Source organism: Eschscholzia californica, unplaced genomic scaffold (assembly GCF_041429995.1).
Source record: "Eschscholzia californica isolate CP2 unplaced genomic scaffold, dmEscCali1.0.p SCAF_5, whole genome shotgun sequence".
Classification (NCBI taxonomy): domain Eukaryota; kingdom Viridiplantae; phylum Streptophyta; class Magnoliopsida; order Ranunculales; family Papaveraceae; genus Eschscholzia; species Eschscholzia californica.
In genome coordinates, this window is record NW_028238472.1 from 43833917 (window position 1) to 43855748 (window position 21832).

The 21832-nt window shown below is 36.1% G+C and overlaps 2 protein-coding genes and 1 pseudogene across 5 annotated transcripts; 1 reads left to right on the forward strand and 2 right to left on the reverse strand.

Moving 5' to 3' along the window:
* Window positions 1-3353: 3353 nt before the first annotated feature.
* On the reverse strand, window positions 3354-5609 carry LOC147539499 (uncharacterized; annotated as a pseudogene). Its single transcript, XR_015225902.1, has 5 exons — window positions 5580-5609; window positions 5418-5448; window positions 4895-5174; window positions 4574-4788; window positions 3354-3940 (listed from the first exon to the last, which is right to left on the reverse strand). The product of XR_015225902.1 is annotated as an uncharacterized LOC147539499 (transcript).
* Window positions 5610-10098: 4489 nt separating this feature from the next.
* LOC147539500 (calmodulin-like protein 3) lies at window positions 10099-10931 on the forward strand. Its single transcript, XM_086644162.1, has one exon. The coding sequence runs from the start codon at window positions 10256-10258 to the stop codon at window positions 10706-10708; it is 453 nt and encodes a 150-aa protein (XP_086500288.1). The 5' UTR covers window positions 10099-10255; the 3' UTR covers window positions 10709-10931.
* Window positions 10932-11393: 462 nt separating this feature from the next.
* Window positions 11394-13304, reverse strand: LOC147539501 (uncharacterized). 3 transcript variants are annotated; one of them, XM_086644166.1, is made up of 4 exons: window positions 13214-13304; window positions 13083-13125; window positions 11873-12434; window positions 11394-11738 (listed from the first exon to the last, which is right to left on the reverse strand). In XM_086644166.1, exons 3-4 carry the CDS (start codon window positions 12407-12409, stop codon window positions 11553-11555), a joined length of 723 nt encoding a protein of 240 aa, XP_086500292.1. In that variant the 5' UTR covers window positions 12410-12434; window positions 13083-13125; window positions 13214-13304; the 3' UTR covers window positions 11394-11552. The 3 variants fall into 3 exon arrangements, with proteins under 3 accessions (XP_086500292.1, XP_086500291.1, XP_086500289.1); XM_086644165.1 differs by having other exon boundaries at window positions 11873-12461; XM_086644163.1 differs by having other exon boundaries at window positions 11873-13125.
* Between the last annotated feature and the right edge of the window lie 8528 nt (window positions 13305-21832).

Sequence of the window (21832 nt, forward strand, 5' to 3'; positions counted from 1 at the left end):
TAATCCAACGGAATCTGTTGCATACATGTGGGTCAGCTCTCGTCGGACGGTCATCCATAGTGAGACACGCATGAACTCGGTAGCCCCTACCATAGAGAATCAAGCACTCACCAGTCAGCAACGTGATTTTCTCTTGGTAATGTGAAACCAAATGGAAATAACCAACTTGCCAACCAATACCCATTCTCTTTAACATATCCCTTTCCTTCTTTCTCTCATTTCTTTCTATCTTCACTAAGAAAACAGATTGGTAGAGAGAGAAAGTGATTGGAACCATATATAGAAAGAGGACAGAGAGGAGGCAATTTCTTTGACAATCTTGAAGAGAGAGATGAAGATAATTGATTTCTGTAGAGAGAGATAGATTTCTTGCTGATAAATGGGTTGGAGAGATTTTTACTAGTGAAGGATTCGGTTCTGATTAAATATTTAGAGAGGGAGAAGGCATATATAGAGATTTAACAGAAATCTTCTCTCTCTATTTTCTCTCACATCTTTCTAAATGTACTGTTTATAGTAGAAAGAGAGAGGAGAAGATTTTGATACAAAGATATTTAGAATTTTCAGATGGATTCAGAGCTCGGTTGGGAGATAAACAATATAGAAGAAAGAAATATTTTTCAGAAGGAAAGAAAGAGATTTAGAGGGGGACTGCAACTGTTTGCTTCTTCTTCTCTATATATGTATCACAGAGAGCAGCCATTGATCTATCTTCTCTTGGGAGGAGCCTCTCTGGAGCTCAAATAAAATAGCAAGATCAGAGAGAGAGAGAGAGAGCATCTCCACACAGTTAAACAAAACAGAGCATCATCATCATCTTCTATTTTCCAATTCTTCTTCCTTCTTTAATTCTGTCTTTTTTGTGAGAGAAAAGAGAGATTAATAGAGAGAGAAAGAGTGATTGTAGAGAGATTGAGAGAGAAATCCAATAAAATCAGTGATTATCTTTCTTCTTCTTTTCTGTTGTATTTCTTTTAGTGAGAGAAAGGGAGAAAACAGAGAGAGAGAGAGAGAGAGAGAGAGAGAGAGTGAGTGATTTCTGAAGTTAGAGAAAGAGAGAAACAGAGATATTCGATGAATTGTTATTGTTTGTCAGAAGCTATTGTTAATCATCTCACTTGAACCATCATCTTCATTACTTTCATCTTGGTTAAAACAGAGAAGGCTTGTGTTAAGAAGAAGGATCTGTTTGACTGTTTGGTAAAAGGGGTTTTTTGCAGGAAAATTATTTTCCCAAGGACCTGTTTGGTGGAACCAGGGAAAATAATTTTCAGTAAGTTTTTGAGTATTCTAAATCATGTGTGCCTTTTTTACATTTAGTTTCGAACCTTGATTTCAGTTCAAGCATGATTAGCTAACTCTCTTTGACTTAGGGTTCTTGACGAAGTCTTAAAATATTTTGATGATGTTCCTTTTCATGGCTTTATATCTTAAATGTCTTCATCGTTATAATATTAAATTCTTAGTGTTGACGTAGGGAGATTTCTTCATTAGCTATGCTTTTGATTTGATGGCTCATGTTTAGGTTAAGTCCTTTAATGAGTCATGCTTATAAATTGATAGTTAATAGTTGCGACTTTTTATTTTAAAACTTCGAGTTTAGACTTTAGTGTTATTCGGCTTTAACTAGAACATTTTCCGGGGTTTGGTACATTCGGTTACCAAAACTTGAGTGATAAAGAAGATATGCTTGATTAGATCATCATTAATACATGTTAAGATGGATTCCAAAAACCCTAGGTCATCTTCTCCCATTTGAGTTCATTTTGATTTTCGTTATTTTATTTAAATATTTTATCACCAAAACAAATTTTCAAAAACAAAAACCGTCTTACTTCCAAGTTTTAGAATAGGTTTCACTTAGTCTCTGAGGAACGAACCGGTCTTACCGGAAAAATTATCACTTGACGCCCGTATACTTGCGGGTGGTGACCTATTTAGGAAACTTTCTAGGCCCATCAGTTCGCAATGGAGATGGAGATGAAGATGAAGATGAATAAGGATCAATGGAAGAAAACATGGTACGTGAAGTTTTCTCTTTCTTCAATATTACAATAAAAAATTGAGTCCACACTTGGTTGCCCAAGTGGTTGATAGTGTTGACATTAACTCCAAAACTTTGTAGGCCCCGGGGTCGATTCTCATAAGAGGTGGAATTCATGGTTATTGATTTGGGTTTATTAAAGGAATAAATAATATAATAAATTTGTTGGTTTTAGGTCTCTTTCATGTTGTTGGGTTTTAGACCTCTTTCGTTATTGGTTTTACTTAGGTGGTTATCTTGCTTAGCACATTTTCATGATGTATCAATATTGCCTTGTAACGACTAACGTAGATTGTAGTTTATTTCTCAAGAAAAAAGAAACTGAGAACAAAAAATCGGAGTAACAAAGTACGTCGCATCATTAAGTCGGACAAACGTAGATTGTATTCGATTTCTCAAAGAAAATATAGTCGGACAAAAGGACAGATGAAGGATCAATTTTGGTATTTTCTTTGAGCAGGGTGCCTGCAGTAATATTAATATGTTGATATAAAGTCCGAACTTCTGGAGGTTTCAAGTTCGATTCCAAATAAAAGCGGACCCCACCGTTATGCTCTCAAAATTCCAAAAAATAAGACAAATCAGCTCGGACCCAACAGAAGTTGTATAGGTAGTTTGGTACCCTTGTAGAAGCAAAATGGACGAATGATATTGATGTTGATGGAGGTCCGGTGGTTATAGCAATATTTGGGGCGCCTATAGAACTCCCCATTTAAATTTTTGAAAACTACAGAACTCCCCATGAAGGCCGAGTTTGATTAGAAATAGGATGAAATTATCTCCTCTCCCCCCGTTTCCTGTTTCCTTGGCTAACTATCTTTCTCTCATCCCTATATATAAATAATACTCTTAATTAGACCACCCTTGACAAATAGATTTTTACATCTATACAAATCAAATGGGCGATTCTCAAGACATACCCATTGGTTTTCGTTTCGCCCCCACCGATACACAGATATTAACATACCTCTTGCCAAGAAAAGTCGAACAAGAACCTCAGCCACGGGATTACGATAGTGTTATTTTCGAATACAATCTTTATAACACCGAAGAACCATGGAAAATATTCGAAGACATAAATCGTAAAAATCTCAATGTCAATGAAGAAGACTACACGGAAGAAGATGGTGATGAGATCAGATATTTTTTCTCTCCTATTTCTAAGAAGAACGGGGGGAGTAGGAATGCTAGAACAGCAGGAGAAGGGACTTGGGATGGTCAAAGTTTGAAGAATATTGAGTATAAAGGAAATTTGATTGGAGTAAAGAGAACTTTCAAATTTAGTTTGGAGAAAAAATCTGGCGTCAAGAGAAAATTTTCGTGTATGTCTCGAGCTGTGAGCTGGATTATGCATGAATACTCGTTACCTCCGGAAACCTACCAGAATGACCCAAACAAGGTACGTATCAATATATATTATATACACGTTGGTAATTTGGACGTAATTTAAACACTTTTGTTCTTTCATTATGTTGGTTATTTTATTAGAAAAATCTAGGGTTACATGCATGTTTTTGTCACAGATATTTTTGTATAGAATAAATAAAAAAAAAGTCATCTTCGAATGAGTCAACTTATTGATTCTAATTTTGTTTGATGAGGATGCAGGCAGAATATGTATTTTGTAAGATAAGGAAAAAGATGAATAAGAGTGTTGCTGCTCCGACTGCTCCTCCTCCTTTGGCTCTTGATCGTAGTCATGATCCTGCTTTTCTAATGGCATCAAGTTCATCATCGATGGTAGACGAGTCACTACTACATGCAGCATCACCACCACTGGAATTGTTCGAACAACCAGCACCGCAACAACAGTACCTGTCACCAACACTGCAACAGCAGTACCTACCACCAACAGCTCAACAACAGTACCTTCCACCAACACTGCAACAGCAGTACCTGCAAGCAACACCGCTCCAATCGTTCGGACAACTAGCACAGCAACAACAATACCTGGCACCACAACGAGTGCAATCGTTTCAACAACTAGCATCGCACCAGCTGTACCTTCCACTGCTGCAACCCTTTGGACAACTAGCACCGCAACAGCAGTACCAACAACCACCATCACCACAACCGTCACTGCCATCATTGTTGGAGGCAGGGCAGACCCATGGGATGGGCAACACGGGCTATAGTCATGGCGGATCTTTTTCAAATATGTAGGAAGCTAGTGGTATGCCGACAACAGAAGTAATGGTCTTAGTTGCTGGCTAAGTACTTTATGGGCACCAGCAGTACTAGTGTTCAAGTATCTGCACCATCAATTCTTTTATTTTTTTTTTCTCTTGCATAAAATAATCATTTGTTTCACTAAATATGAATCACAATAGAAAGAAAAACTTACGCACACTAAGTTAAAATAATCATCAGCAATTCTTTTATTTTTTAGGGTATATCCAATATCAAATGGGTTATATACCAGCTAAACAAAGACAGGCAATAGGATCATAAGATGTGAGAGGTACTAAGTCTCTGTAAATTAACTAATGCTAGATGTTGAAAAAAGGGACCGCGGGAGCCCAATATTACCTGTTTTGGAGTAGGAAATGTAGGCACCAAGCATTACAAGTATTCCTCCTGCATTGAACGAATAGTAAAAAGTGGATGAAGATCCACTTTCCTTATTCAGAATAGCAAATCGAGAACTATAAGCTGCAAATATCTTATTTTCAGCTTGTGCCTCTATTTCATGATTCCCTTCTACTACCAATATTGGAACTTTCGATAGCAGAGGCTGCATAAACCTGTGAGAAACATGCCAATCGTTATATGCGACCTATAGAAAAAAAACGAGGTTTTTCCACCAAGCATACAAAGCAACCAAAATGCAACTATGTTCATATTATTTACCTCCCCCAGTAATCCTAACGAGGTTGATATGTTTCATGGATAGGAGTATCCGGAAATGAGCACGAATAGCAATCGAAACCAGTTCCATTGGTAAGATAAAGATTTGCATAGCTTACGCCGCCAACCAATAGAAGAAGATCAGGGCCGTTACTTTTTACGTGACTGATAGTGGACGTTGTGTTATACGTAAGACCCAAATCTCCAACTATTGCAATTCTTTTAGGGCAGCTCCTAGGACTGGAAACTGGCATCTTCTTAAAATGAAGATGAGCAAATATCACTCATCTATCACAACACCCAAAAATCCAAAACAAACCCTAGTTTCATAAGAGATAGTCAAATACAAGCTAGGTTTTCCTTGCTTTTGAGCTTCTACTAGGTCGCAATTCAACATGAAACGAGATACTTGTATGAACAACGGAGCTCTGAACATGAACAGGAAAAAAGAACCTAGTTTTTTCTATTGCATAAAAATAAACATTTGTTTCACTAAATATGAATCACAATAGAAAGAAAAACTTACGCGCAAGAAGTTGGAGGGTTCCAAACAATACCTGCAATCACCACGAGTTGTCAATGAACATGGCTTGTTTGTTAGTCACCTATCCAGATTACGTGAAAGAAACCAAACTCATACTTGTTGAAATTTAAATAGGAGATAAGATTTACAATCAAATAGTCTAACCTTATCAAACTTTTCCTGCTGGGCTATCATCATAATGAGCAAGAAAGAAACCTCCAAGTGTATATCTGAAAACCCCAATTAGATATCTCAGTCTTAACATCACCAAAGTTAATATTTGTGATTTATACTATATTGTTTGGGTCAGTGGGAAATAAGATAGGTAAAAATCAAATATTACAAAATCCTATCAAATTTGAGAGTTAGAAGAAGAAATTGAGAGTTAGAAATTTGAGAGTTAGAGAGAAACCGAGCTTCAAACCTTCAAATCACAGCAATGATTTCACCACAAGAGAGATAGAAAGAGAAAGATCTTTGAACCTTACCTTGATCAGATGAGCCTTAGGTGAAACCGAGCATCAAATCACAGCAATCAAGTTCAAATTCCTGCCCTAAAATGTCTGGAACGAATCAATGGGGTAAACCCTAGCTGAAAGTTTTGGAGACTTCGGTGTAAATGGTGAAAGTTTTGGAGAGAAAATACGCGCGAGAGATAGAAGGAATTGGTGGAAATTAGATTTTTTTTTTTTTTTTTTTTTTGAGGAAGTGGAAATTAGATTTTAGGACAACTATTTTCGACCGACGAAAATAGTCCAGGAAACCATTTGGACTTTTTTCGAGGGTAGAGAGAGCCGTCCGAAAAAAAACATTATGCAAATAGAAACTTGTGTACTTACGTCGATTTTTAAGTAAGAAACCGTCATTAATACATATCATTTTCGTCAATAACTCGTCGTACAAAAGCACATTTCTGACGGCTTTTCTTCCTGCCGTCAGAATATCATGGGTATTTGCGATGGCTCTAAGAGTTCCGTGGGAAAAAAGCCTTCACAAATAACCCATGTTTTTGTAGTGAGAGTATCATACTTTCAAGTCATAAAGTATCCTCCCAGTTGGGAGAGTTATCAGTGAATTCTTTTAGATTATATCCTCTCAGATTAGAGAGGGATAGAGATCAGAGAGATGAGAACAGAAAGAGGTCAGAGAAAGAGAGATTTCTGAAGCGGTTCTTTCAAGAGAGATTGAAAGAGAAGAATATTGGTCTGAAGAAAAGAAGATTATTAATCTTGTAAAACAATTTAGTTTGTGGTTATCTTCTTCAGCCTTAGGTCATCTAGGATTTGTTCAAATCCCACAGAGTAAGAAATCTTTGTATCCCCTTTCTTGTTTGGTTTATCCACCATAGGTTTGGTGAAGAATTGGTTTATCATCTATTTGTTTAGGGAAGAGTTGTTATCCAAGAGTGTTTCCACACATCTTGAAGAGTTGGTTAATTCTCTATTTATTTAGCGAAAAATTGTTATCCAAGAGTGTTTTTACACATCTTGAAGAATTGGTTTATCCACCATAGGTTTGGTGAGGAATTGTGTTACCCGTGATTTAATCATAGTGTAAGATTTCTGGACTAGGTCTCATGATTTTTTACCTTCTATCTTGGAGGGGGTTTTTACCACGTTAAATTATTTTGGTGTCTCTGCTTTTACATTCACATATTTTATCTTCATATTCTTGAACAAGTTAATTAAGTTATTTTTCCGAACAATATACAAAATTGGTTTATAAGAATTTGACAATTTAACAATAATTCTGATTCAAAAGAAGTGATTATCACTATCCATTCTGATCGACATGTCTAAATCTAACGCGTTAGATCTCACATTAGCATATCCCTAGCACTAATTTCTAGTTCTGCCTTCGGTTGGTACGATAATACTACAACAACGTTGCCTCTCACCACCACTAGGTCCACAACCATCATCAACACCAGCATCATATCACCAAAGTTACGACTAATGTTGATGCATTTTGTGATGATTCTTTTGGATAGTCTCAACCTTTTTCATGCTGTCTTCGGGAAGATAAAATAATTTACATTAGGAAGAACTTGTTCCCTATTTTATACATACACTTACAGACTCATCTAAGTTTTGTATTTTTTCTTAAAGAAAATGTTAGTATTATATCTGGCCACTCCCCCGGGTAAATCATTGCCGGGTGAGGTGGCTTTTATTTTTCTGTCTAAATCTCGTCCACACACCTGAGATTCATTAGGGGAGAGGCGGGGTATAGTATCACTTTTCTTTTAATTTATTTTTCTATCTAAATCTCGTCCACACATACAATTTTTTTGGAAAATATTAAAAGAAAAGCAAGCTGGCTCTTGTTCTACAGGATAATTAGAGTGAAAAAGTCCAAATGTCCATCAAAAAAGAAAAAGAATTAATCCAAAAATAACTATTGATTCTTTTTAAATTTGTGGTAGGATGTGTCTTTTAGCCTTCATATCATTACTCAAACGGAAGTTTTATAGGGTCCCCCATTCCTGTCAAAAGGGTCCCTCTCGTGAATTCGGTATGAGTCCACCAAATTCACAAAAATAGGCTACAAGAGTGAATTTTGGTGGACTCGTACCGAGTGGTCTCTTGTGAATTTGACGGACTCGTACCGAACTCACAAAGAGGGGCCCTTTTAACAAGAATGGAGCCCCCTATAAAACTTCCCTTACTCAAATACGTAAGTTATCTATTAACTTGATATGTACTCGTTTCAACAAAAAAAAACTTGTTATGTACTCTCGTACTAAACACTCAATGAAACTTGTTACGAATTCACACGTTCAGTATGGTCCTGTAACCACTAGAATGAATCTATTCAAGTTCTTGGGTGTCGTGTTTATTGCTTTTGAGATCCATCTCAAGCTATTCTCCTTTTAAAAGCCATCATTTTTCTCAAGGAGGTTGTTGTGGGTACTAGGCCAAAGTGCTATAAGCAAGCTAACATATCCTTCGACTCGGGTTGATTAACTTTGCCTACCGGATTCTATTAGCACCCTATAGTGATTTTGTTTTTGGAATCTCTTGTCGAGAGTATAAACAAACTTTTAGATTTGTCAGCCATAGAGCATGTTTACGCTTTTGGACTGGTCACTCTGAATCTTTTTTTAGTACCTCGGACTGGTCAAGTCCAGTAGTATTATGTGTCATGTTTCAATAAAAATTATTATTCCTATATGGCAAAATAGAGGTTCTCAAAATTTGTGTCTCTCCAGTGCAAATCTGTAAATTTCGAAGATATATGAATATTTTATTGGGTTCACGGGTTTTAGGCCCAAAATAAAATTCAAAAAGGGATTAAGGTCCAATCTTCCCAGAAAATAGGATTTTAGTCTTTTTTCCTTTTGAAAGAAACATTGTTGATACATAATGTGTTATGTATGACACATATAAGAAAATGAAATAAAGTATGAAATTTTAACAATAAATAACACGTTATTTATGAAACAAAACAAGAACCAATAAACAGAAAAACACAGTAAATTTGACATCTAGACATACTTGAACTATACTAAATGTGGTTTTTTGTAGAAATATACGTAATTGATACTAAATAACGTGTATATTGCGAAACAGATAGTAAGTTTGAAATCAATCGAAAAAATCTGAGAAAAAAAAAGAGAATTTTGGGGATTGATTTTCAAAAGTGGGTTTTTTCTTATATAAAAGGTTATAATGGGTTTTATGATTAAATATAACTGATAGAGATCTGTTATAGAGATGGGTCAATTTGGACAAAATATCCATTATAATTATTATTTTGGCTTTAATATTATAGTGGACTAAATGTGTGTTTAGATGTAGATTTTTTGATTAAGAACCTAAAAATTATATTTTATTTCTATTGACCTAAACTAAAAAAAAATGATGAGTTGAATTAGAGATATCTCAAGAGGACACTCTAGAAATATTGTGTCATCTTGAAATATTTTTATTTAACTAGGACATCATCCTAGAGATACAAATTGAATTTTGAATTGGAAACGAGTTTACTAAAAAAACTCTAAAAATCTTATGTGGTACACTAAAGATTTCTAAGATTGAGTGTGGCATTGGAGATGCTCTTAAGATTTGTATTATGTATAAGAGATTGGGTATTATCCGGACACACCAGTCGAGAGCGGGCATTGGGCGTCCAATTAAACCCGTTCGAGACGTTCGGAAGCATGTTGCGGGTATGATCCACGGAGCACTCGGGTAAACGGATCTTCTTTCTCCAACCTAAAAACAGACAGCTTTCATTCCGCGTTAGAGTTCATGCTATCCCTCTCTTAGACACCAACCACTTGTCACCATCACACATCATAAAGTTTCATAGCCGTTGAAATCCAACCATTTCAAACTTTCCTTTGTTTTTGCTCAAACGACTATTTCTCACAATATCTGGTTACCAAAAATACAATACTTCATGAACACCTCTCATTAGTACTCATCATCCAAAATATCACCAAGTTTGAACTAGAAAAACAAAGTCTAATAATATCCCACGGCCAAGATTTGCTTATTCCACAAGATTAGGTTTTCGTTAACGACATAATATCGAAGTTTATACCTAAATATAGTAAGTCAAAAACGCGTTTTTGGCCTTTTAGATAATTTATTCAAGAATGTGGATTCATTGGTGGAAACGTTCATGTAGGGAACCCTAAATTGGTAAATGTCTTTATTAAGGATACCTCCTCCCATAAATTTCTCACCTAACCTACAAATACCCATTTGTTAGCCCTTCAATGCCAAAATTTTCTAAAGGAATTCAAACATTTTCAACCATCTTAATTTATTTCTTCTTCTATTGTTTTTCCTAAGTTGCATCCTTTTTCTTTGTGGTCAATCTATCAAGAATAGATGGATCCTGTGGAACTTAAGAGGGTTTTTCAAATGTTTGATCGAAATGGCGACGGACGAATAACAAAGAAAGAACTAAGCGATTCGTTAGAGAATTTGGGTATTTTTATCCCCGACAAAGATTTAATTCAAATGATTGAGAAAATCGATGTAAATGGAGATGGGTTTGTGGATATAGATGAATTCGGAGCGTTATACCAAACAATAATGGACGAGCGAGATGAAGAGGAGGATATGAGAGAAGCATTCAACGTGTTCGATCAGAATGGTGACGGTTTTATAACTGTTGAAGAATTACGATCTGTTTTATCTTCGCTAGGGCTTAAACAAGGAAGAACAGTAGAGGATTGTAGAAGGATGATTAAGCAAGTTGATGTTGATGGTGATGGAATGGTTAACTACAAGGAGTTTAAGCAAATGATGAGAGGAGGTGGATTTGCTGCTTTGAGTTGAAATGGGTTGTAGGATGTAATTATTTTTTAGACCGGGAGGAAAGAAGAAGAATTTGAATTCTATGGGGGTATCCTACAAATTGTTTTGATATATGAAAATGTGGTTTTTTGTTTATGAGGGTCTGATACGATTGAAGGATGTGATGTGATACTTCGATTTGTTGATGATGTTAATTGTTCATCTTTTCGATCGGTTTTGCAAAGAAACACATTCTGATTTCTCACTTTTTTTTCGTTTACTCATGTTTCTAATCTTTGTTCATTTCTCTACAAAATAAAGTGAAATGGAACTACAAAAAACCTATCGCTTCACTATCCAAAAAAATGTTTTCTCGGGAAAGATAGTGTGACCAAAGGTTAAAAAGTGAATAACTGCTTGGCCTGTTGATTGTGTAACTACTCCAAAAGTCCGGAGATAGCAGGTTTTGAGCAAAAGTTTTGTAACCACGTTATTCGACCAATATGACTGAGCATGACCTGGCCACAACCACGGTTGGCACCCCCACTAATGATTTAAAGCAGAAAACAAGTACATATCATATCATAACTACCAATAACCATTGCGAAATTCACTTCAATTGACTGATAACATGTCTCCGAGATCTGGAAACTAAAGTTCCAATCTTTTCACAAAGAAGAAAAACTACAAATAATCATCTTATCACATCAAAAATCTAAGAACAGTGTTTATAACCAAAATCAGATTTAACTTTCAACATTTAATACATTAAACTAATAATGACAGTGCTTGAAAAAAGTAAAAAAAAGTTTATCCTTATGAACAATGAACAAGAATACAACTGATTCAACTAAGGCATAAATACAAGTTGTTTATAACAGTAAGGTTAATAATCTTTAGATTCGACTTCTTTTACTTTGTTTACAATGCTTTCAACTTTCAAAGATAGATTTTGATTATGTTCTTCGATGTATTTCAACGTCATATTAAGTTGTTGTCTACATGCAGCATGTAGCTTTCTCTCATGTGATAGCTCTCTCAAGAGCGATCGGATCCTTTTATCCTTATCACCCTGTAAATAGAAAAAAGAGAAAAAACGAAACCATTTCATGTCAAATTGCATGAAAAGCTAATTGTTTCGACGGATTGACAAAATTCTAATAACATCTTACAAACATTAACCCAATTTTAGAAAAAAAAAAATACCTCGCCAATGTCGATTTCATCGCTGGGTTCATCGTCCATTTGAAACCCTGTAATCGGTATTCTGCTAGGGTTTAATGCATGAGAATGTTCTTTGACGAAACCCATAATAACCCATCTTGTCCCTTCCTTTTGAGCTACCCTCATCCTTGCATTGCATCGTTCTCCACTTACTCGTCTTGGTGGAAGACCTTTCTTTTCTCTTTCGGGGTTATTCCTCACACGGTGACCTTCTTTCGAACAAACAAATTCTCTACCAATAATTGATTTATCTTTTTGTGAACGACGTATATGACCATTCCTTATTGTGAAGCCGTTACGTCTTCCGTACGTTTCATAAAACATCCTAGCTGACTCCACAGATTTGAACTCCATACCAACAATTGGTTCTACGATTTCCATCTCTCGTGTTGGCACTGCATTTGAAACTTGTACCTTCTCAGTGCTCCTACTCAATGGTTCATTGTCGTTGGATGTTTCGGCTTCCCAACCTCTATCACTTCTATTCAACTCTATTCCTCGATCGGATGTGCTTGCCATTAGGGCCCCATTAAAAGATAAACATCTTCGTTTCGTTATGCATTCATCAAATCTCATGGGGCATATAGAAACATAAAACAAATATTGGTCTTTTATACTGTCAATCCAATTTGTAACAATTTCAAGATCACACAACAAGCTAACTAGAAAGAAGTTAGCAAATATTATCATGTCGAAACTCGTTATCGTGTACCCGAAAAACCCAAGGCCCAAATATAGGAAAAGTGAAAGCAGAAGCAACTAGATCATCCACATAATTTTTAACACAACCCACACGTAAAAAAGTCATATCTTTCTAAAACTTAGGAACCCAAACGGCCAAACCTAATAATTATCTTCATTAAGCATGATTACTAGATAATCTATGCGAAAATCAACACTTTGATCATTTCCATGAAAAAGACAGTGATGAAAATGAGGTGATTAAGTCAAAATTTCAGTAATCTTTATTGCTCCTAAATGATTGAATGCCCTAATCCCCATTCAGATAATAGTGTTATTATTCCAGATTATGTTATGAAAACACCCCCAAATCAATCTAACCCTAATTTTGTTCAAATTGAAACTTCTTGCAATTAGAAAAGACTATATAAGAATAAGAACTCAGAATAAGCAAGAAAATGAAGCAAATTAAAGCCCTAGTGAACATGAAGAATAAGGTATAGAGTTGTACCAGAGTAGTTGAAATTCAGGGCTATAATTGATACTCAGCTCAACTGTTGAAACAGAAGAGATCAAAAGTGAATTAGAAAGAGGATGTTGATGAATTATGAAAGTTACAATTGGATGCCCTAGATTTCTCACCAGTGTATATTTCAGCATGAGCTCCCTTGTTCTCTTCCCGTTGATTTAAGAGAGAGAGAGAGAGGATGCGAAATAGTGGGAGTTAAAGCAGCTCGATGGGCAAATTTAAAAGAAGATAGTTTAAGTGTCTTTTTTTAATTGGACCAATATTTATTTTAGAGATCCTCAAGAGGACACTCTAAAAGCATCGCCAATGCAAGACTCAAGAAAAACTCTATTGTCATGTTTGGCGCGCAGGAATGGCGTGGGAATGGAATGTGATTCCCGGAAATCACATTCCAGATCATTATTTGACTTGCGGGAATGGTGTGAGCCCGAGAATGTGATTCCCTAAAAAAAGGGTAATAGCAAATCCGGGGGGTGGTTTGTGATTCTCATTCACCCGGAATCACATATATTAATATTTATCGACAAATATATCCTTAACAAAATATTGAATTACCAATTTTATTTATTTGTAGGATTTGGTATTAATAAGTACTATTTATGTTTATAAACAAAATTTATTTTTTGATAAATTTCTATTTAGGTTTACGAATAAAATTTTATTTTAGATACATTTTTATTAAGATATTTATTTATTATCTTTAAATTCTAACTCTTTGACGTATCATGTTATTGTTTCATATCTACGAATTTGAAAAAATAATACTGATTTTAATATATTACAAAATTGATGTGTATATTTTATGCTAAAAAAAAGTTGATGTGTATTTTATGTAGTTTAAGTAAGGGTAAAAGTGAACTTTTACAAATATTTACATTTCTATTCCTATACGAATCAAACACCTAATTAGGAATATGTCATGAATCAAATTCTCATTCCTGGTCGAACCAAATATCAAACTACAGTAATCTGATTCCCAGGAATCACGTTATGGGAATGTGATTCCCAAAATCAAATTCCATTCCCGCGCGACAAACATGGCCCATGTGTCAAGTGTGAAAAATGGATCTCTAAATGGTCTCTTTCCTATTTGGTCATTTAGAGACACTCTATTGCAAAACCTTCTCTAATAGGAAATAGACCATTTAGAAATCCATTTTTCACACTTGACACATAAAATTTTTAGAGTTTTTCTTGAGTCTTGCAATATTGGAGATGCTCTAAATTAGAGTGCCCTCTTGAGGATCTATAAGTGCCACATAAGCAAATCAATTAGTTTTAAATCAAAATATAGGTTTTTGGAGTTTCTCTTGAGTGTTGCATTGGCGAAGGTTTTGCAATAGAGTGTCTCAAAATGGCCAAATAGGAAAGAAACTATTTAGAGATTCATTTTTAACACTTGACACATAGGATTTTTAGAGTTTTTCTTGAGTCTTGCATTGGAGATGCTCTAAACATTTGTTGTTGTATCTCAATTGACCCACATCATCATTTTATATATTAATACAAATAACAAAAGTAGATCTAAAGTAACTGTTGAATTTTTTTAGTGTTGTATTGGAGAAGTATTTTGAATTGAAGATCTCAATAGTGCTAACTACGAAAGAGAATCTCAATAGTGCCAACTACGAAAGAGAATCTCAATTCATACTTGACATATTGGATTAGTTGAGTTTTTGTTGAGTGTTGCATTGGAGATGCTATTAATCTGAAGACGAGTCCAATGGTATTGAACTATTGATCCTCGGCTAATTCGATATTGTCGTTATAATGTTTAGGTCCTCTCCACTCATAGCCAATTGGTTTTGAGTTGGATGACCACAAACTTAACATGGTATGGGAGCTAGGTCCACACGTCATAGGCTTAAAAGTCACACGTGCTCTACGTCACCTGAAAGAAAAAACACACGTGCTATGCTCAAAGAACGCCACACGTGAGGGGCGTGTGAGAATAGTCGCACATAGGAGAATGAATATCTAGCAACCAAGAATAAGGTCTGAGCCCTCTCCACTCATAACCAATTGGTTTTGAGTTGGATGACCACAAACTTAACAACCATATCATCTTATCAAGTTATTTTGTAAACAGACCAAACATAAGAGCGTCTCCAATGCAATACTTTAGGGAATTTTTAAAAATCCTAAGCGTTAGAGCATCTTTGACGCAAAAACTGAAAAAATTTTTCTGCTTATCTTATGCGTCAAGTTTTAATTGGGATTTTCATGTTTAATCGGCGTAAATAGAGATCCTCAAGTATTTCGCCTCTCACTGGTCCCCAACTTTGTGACCAGCTTCCTGCCTGACCCCCTACTTTACCAATAATTTCCGTATCGCCCCCTTTTTCCGTTATCTTTAACGGTCTGTTACTCTCTCTCCTCCGTCTCATTTTCTCTCTCTCTCTGCCAAGTCACCTATCACGCTACATCATCATCTTCTCCGGCATAGGTCGTCGGCCGGCCAAATTTCCGGCCGGCGACCTTCAAGTTTTTTTTTTTTTTATTCTCTCTCTAGAATTTTTTTTTTAGAGGGAGAGAATAAAAAAAAAATGAAGGTTTCCGGCCAGAAATTTGGCCGGCCGAGGACTTATGCCGGAGAAGATGATGATGTGGCGTGATAGGTGACTTGGCAGAGAGAGAAACTGAGATGGAGGAAAGAGAGTAACGGACCGTTAAAGGTAACGGACCGTTAAAGGTAACGGAAAAAGGGAGCCATATGGGAATTATTGCTAAAGTAGGGGGCCAGGCAGGAAGCTGGTCACAAAGTTGGGGGCCATTTGGGAAATAACCCATAGTATAAAACCAAAATAACCAGAAAATAGAAAATAAGTCCAAAAATTCACTTTTTGGTGGACCCAAACATCAAGTCAGTTATTTTCTCCCATTATTGTCCTTTTGTAAATATACTAGAACCCCCACCTTACGGGTGGGTGGATGCCATTTACGCACGACAAAAGAATAGACATACAAAATACGACCTTAAAAGTTTTCAGAACACATTTAATTAACATTTTTTTAACTAATTAATGACCTAAATAAAAAATATGTAAACTTGATAAAAGTGACAATTGAAATTAAAAAATATGTACAACACAAAACTTGTAATGACGAAGACAATATAAAATCAATCTTATTGGAAAAATAAAATGATGTTTGCCATTTTTCGAATGCAAATAACTATATACTAATTGTGTTTTTTTATGAGATAATTATTAATTGTGTTACTAAAGAGAATTTAATTTCAAAAATAGTTCCAGAACCTTGTCATTAAACATAAAACATTAAATCAGAAAAACAGAGAATGCATCTACCTTCTTCAGTACCGACAAGTACCTCGCACTTTGAGGTCACTAAACATTATCTTGTTTGAAGAACCCTTCGCTACTATAATAATCTAATTAGAAAGGCATTCAACAACGACTTTGAGGTTTGTAAAAATACTTTCTCCAGCTGCAGTGGTGAGGAATATATTGTCTGATTCATATTCTTCTCAAAAGAGACATCAACAGCTAGACGTCTTACCACATCAGGAGAACCAGTTCTTGTAGTGTCGCCTTGGCCCACTATAGAGTCATAGGAATGTGTAGAAAAAACAAATAAATGTAAATAATTTAGTTTCTTGTTTCAGTAGAAGCTGATTGACATCCATTGCACGCTTAGCAATCCGCACAATCCTTGGCTTCCTTTTGTTGTTCCAGTCGTAGTCGTGCATCATAAGCGAGTCTCATAACATGTATGGGGGGCATAGGTAGCACACTTTGATGCATTAACCATGCCGTAATCGGCTAGAGATGTATCACTGACCTAAAAGAGAAACAAAAGAAAACATAAAATTAGGATTTACCGAACCCCCAAAAGAATTTGGAAAAAAAGTACACAAAACAAAGTAAACCGATTTCTTCGTCTCGAGGACAAACATATTTAACCTGAAATCTTCTTACACAATGTCATCAAATTTAATTTTTGGACTAATAAAAAGTCCTTCTTTCTCTACTACTTTTTCCTATTAAATGTATGTGTGACATGTGTCTCTGTTAGAGTTTTTTAGAGTGTTGCAATGGAGAAGGACTTGAATTAGAGACACTCAAGTTAGCCACATAGGAAAGAGAATCTGAATTGAGACTCAACACACAAGCCAATTAATTTATTCTTTTAGTTTTGCATTGGAGATGCTTTAAAGGAATTAAAAGACCCAAACGAAATCCAACTTGGGGTATTTGTATGTCTAAATAATTAAGTAGACGACAAAGACCCGGAGTTGAAGCCTTACCCAGTATTAAATATATATATATTTAGCCCGACTAATGCACGCCCGTTCTCAAGTTACACATGTTATGTTTATATTTGTATTCCATGTTCTACCAACGTGCAAAATTAAAACACCCAACTGAATACAACGTAACAACTTGGGGTTTATCATATATGTATGTCTTAATAATGGGGTAATCTCTATATAGGTCAAAATAATATAGAAATAAGTAAAAAAAAACATGGAACATTTGAAAATTATTATTCAGGTCAAAAAAGTATACAAATACTAAAATACTTTTTTTTTTGTTATTTTGTGTAACTAAATTCTTTTATTTTTCTTTAAACTTTAAATCGATATAATTTTTGTCTGAGATATAAAAGTTATATATTTAGAAATGATTTTTCATTAGCTTTCGAACAAGATCCATATTCAATACTTTTTGTTCAAAAAAAATTCTGAAAAATATGGTGTTTTTATGACCGTTTTTGTGCAGACTTGGGTTTGCCATGTTTCTTTTGCAAACAGGGTTTGCAATGTTTCTTTTGCAAACAACGTTTGCAGTGTTTCTTGTGCAAACTCCGTTTGCAATTGCCATAATGCAAACTCAGTTTGAATTTGTGATTTGCAAATTGAGTTTGTCCAGGTTATAATTATATCTGGTTTTGGGGTTCTTTCGAGAAGAAGAAGACTAAGAAGTAAAAGATCAAACACACAAAAAAAAGAACAAAAATGTATTCCGTTAATAAAATTTTCTCTCGTACTTTTGACCCTTGTAATATAACTTATGCCAATCTATTTCTTGTTCTCCGTTCTTGCCTTTGTCTCTTGATTCATCAAGATCACTACCCAATGTTTCAATTTCTTTCAAAGAAATGAAGTTACAACAAGCATGGAAATTGTTGGCATTTCAAAGAAGAAATTTCTGAAAAAAAATCATTTTAAGGCTCAGTAATGACATGAAAACAGAGAATCATATTCCAACTTTATTCTTTTTATTATTCTCACTTCCCATGTCACTCTTTCTTAAACGGATCCGCTTCTGGCACCAAGTCTGGTTGCTACTGCCATGTGCTTATGGAGTAGGCCAATGTGCTCTTTCTTCATTTCTGTTTCTAATACTTTCCAAACAAGCTTCCTCATATACAGTAGATCTCTTCTTTGGTAACCTATAATCACTTCTTGACGAGTTTTCCTTCCAATTGCCTAGTTCGGCATGGAGCTCTGTCGCTCTGTCCAATAACACTGTCAAGTTGTTGTTCTAAGTGCTTCCATAATACTGTTAAGTGATAGTGTTTAGTATAGTGTGGGAGTGTACACTTGTGTAGTTTATCTTTGTTGTTCTCTGGTTATTAATCGATAAGTCGATTTCTCTCTGTCTTGGCTTGATTTAGACAGAGTTTCCTTTCTCTAACTTATAGAGAGATAAACTAATAAAGAATAATTAATATTCCTTCTTTCGGGCTAACCGTGATAGGTGTTAATTTAGTCGAGGCAAGAATAAATTCTCTTTCCTTAAGACATTTTACACCCCCGTAACAGTACCAAACGTTAGGGTGAATGCCTTCGGGATACAACGACTAACCTTTCAGAATTTTAAGATGGTACTTCTATATTCTGAAAGCGGACGAACCTGTGTCAGTATTATGAGCTCTTGGACTAATGCGAATGATCTTCTAGACGCTTCTGAAATTCAAGTTCACTCGAGACTTCTTTCTTCCTTTTCTAGATATTCTAGTCTATCCAGAACCTCTAGAAAAAACTTCTTTAATTAGATATTCTAGGCCAACCAGAACCTCTAATTGTTAGAAGGGAAGAGAAGAAGAGAATGAATTGAATTGATGAAAAATGAAGTGGGTTTGATGGGTTTATATAGGAATTGAATAGGTGTATAATGTCTTTTGGGTTCAAAAGACATAGCTGTTCGAAACCAGGGGCTATAACTGAATTTTATAGGGTCGGTTCATCTAGGGACGTCGGATCTGACTCAAACGCGCGGATAGAACGCCATCCGTTGGATGGGGATTGAAATCCCGCATCTTGTCCCGCCCGGGATTTAATCTGGCCGTTGGATCAGAAAAAGAACGGCTAGATTAAAACGTCTCTCGTGTCCCGCTCGGTGCCCGTCGCGGAGATGAGCGGGACCGTTAGATCTTGTGCAAATCCGCGGAAGGAACGCCCACCGTCCAGATCGGATCGCGTTCTCTTTGCGCGAATGCCCCCCAGCTTGATTTGTCCTCTTTGACAATTTAGTACCTATTTCAACCGATTTTTCGTTCAAACTTTAACCTTGAATTTCTCATTCATCCGGAATCGGATTTGAGTGATTCTTGGCTCTAAATTGTAGAGCTCGACGAGACGAACGCAATGGCGCGTTCCGTTTCTGAGTTTGACGAGTCGGCTCGAGCCAAAATAGGCTCCGATTCCAACAATCCCCCACATGAATGAAAATTTGAGGTTTTATGCTATGATATATGCAGACATACTATACTGACAGACTGACACTGACAGAGCTCATAAGCGGAACTTCGCTGCATCGGAAGAAGGTAGTCTTTCGACTTTGAACCTTTCCTAGTGAATAACTACAAGGTCTACAAGGACGGCAGTGAACTTTACGTCTTGAACTGGGTCCTGGGAATTGTAATCCAAAATAGTTATCACACAGCTAATCCCTTACTAACTTAGGTTCTCGGTTGTGTTCATTTCGGCCCTGAACATTCCCGATTTCGTGTGTGCTTTAGAGAAGTCTGCCTAAACGACCTTCTCACGGAACCGGCATCAATTCACACACATATAGGTTATCCGTACTAAGGTATCCTGCTATACCTCACGTTAGAATCAAGTTCTAAGTTTTCGGATTAATTAAAAGCTTAATGCTTAACCTCTCAACGCAGGTAACACTGTTGTCATCCTAGGAATGGGTAAGAGATAGAGATCTCTTACAGTGTTACTGTCGAGTCAGGATATAGCTTCAGTTGCCCTTTGAACCTAGATCGTGGGATCTCCAGTCATCTAGGTAGGGTTTCACTATGCCTTTACTCATTTACTTAGGCGTTAGCCCCATTCCCTTTGATGATGCAACTACTAACTCTCTAGATAACCCTTTTGTAAATGGATCCGCTAGGTTATCTTTGGATCTTATATAATTTATAGTTATGATCCCTTCAGAGAGAAGTTGCTTAACGGTATTATGTCTCCGACGAATGTGTCGAGACTTACCGTTGTACATCTTGCTTTGTGCCAGTGCAATCGCTGCTTGGTTATCGCAGTGTATGTTGATTGCAGGCACCGGCTTTGGCCATATTGGAATATCTTCAAGGAATTGTCGCAGCCATTCTGCTTCTTCCCCTGCTTTATCTAGAGCAATGAATTCTGAATCCATTGTGGATCGAGCAATGCACGTTTGCTTCGAAGATTTCCATGATATGGCAGCCCCTCCCAGTGTAAACACATAACCACTGGTTGACTTAGTGTCGTCGGTATCTGATATCCAATTTGCATCTGCATATCCCTCTAAGACTGCGGGATATGTGGTATAATGGAGTCCGTACTCCTTCGTCTTTCTTAGATACCGTAACACTCTCGTTATGGCGTTCCAATGTGTGTTATTCGGGTTACTCGTAAATCTACTTAGCTTACTAACTGAGTAGGCTATGTCTGGTCGAGTACAGTTCATTAGGTACATCAGACTTCCAATAATCCGAGAGTACTCTAATTGTCTTACTGCGCTCCCTGTATTCTTCATTAAGTGAATACTTGGATCTATCGGAGTATTCGCCACTTTGAGGTCATCTTTGCTGAATTTTTCTAAGATTTTCTCAACGTAATGCGTTTGAGATAGACTTATCCCTTCAGCCGTCTTGGAAACCTTAATTCCAAGAATGACCTCTGCTTTCCCTAAATCTTTCATATCGAAAGTTTTCGAAAGCATCTTTTTAGTTGTATTAATGACATCTAAATTATTTCCCATAATTAGCATGTCATCTACATACAAACATAGAATAACACATCCTTTAGCAGTTACCTTTGTATAGACACATTTATCACATTCGTTGATCTTAAATCCGTTTGATAATAATGTGTCATCAAACTTTAAGTGCCACTGCTTCGGAGCTTGCTTTAGCCCGTATAGTGATTTCACTAACCTACACACTTTCTTTTCTTGTCCCGGAGCTATGAACCCTTCTGGTTGGTTCATATATATCTCTTCTTCGAGTTGTCCGTTTAAGAAAGCGGTTTTCACATCCATCTGATGAATTTCCAGATTATATAAGGATGCTATAGCTACTAACACTCTTATTGAGGTGATTCGACTAACTGGAGAATAGGTGTCGAAATAATCTAACCCTTCTTTTTGTCGGAATCCCTGTGCGACAAGTCTTGCTTTATACTTGTCTATAGATCCATCTGTTTTCAATTTCCTTTTGAAAATCCATTTGCAGCCTAGAGGCTTGCAACCTGGTGGGAGGTCTACTAGCTCCCATGT

Coding starts and splice junctions, on each gene's coding strand:
- LOC147539500 (XM_086644162.1), top strand. CDS start 10,256: ATGGATCCTGTGGAACTTAAGAGGGTTTTTCAAATGTTTGATCGAAAT.
- LOC147539501 (XM_086644163.1), bottom strand. CDS start 12,580: ATGATAATATTTGCTAACTTCTTTCTAGTTAGCTTGTTGTGTGATCTT. Junction 11,739..11,872: donor ATGAAATCGACATTGGCGAG/GTATTTTTTTTT, acceptor TTCTATTTACAG/GGTGATAAGGATAAAAGGAT.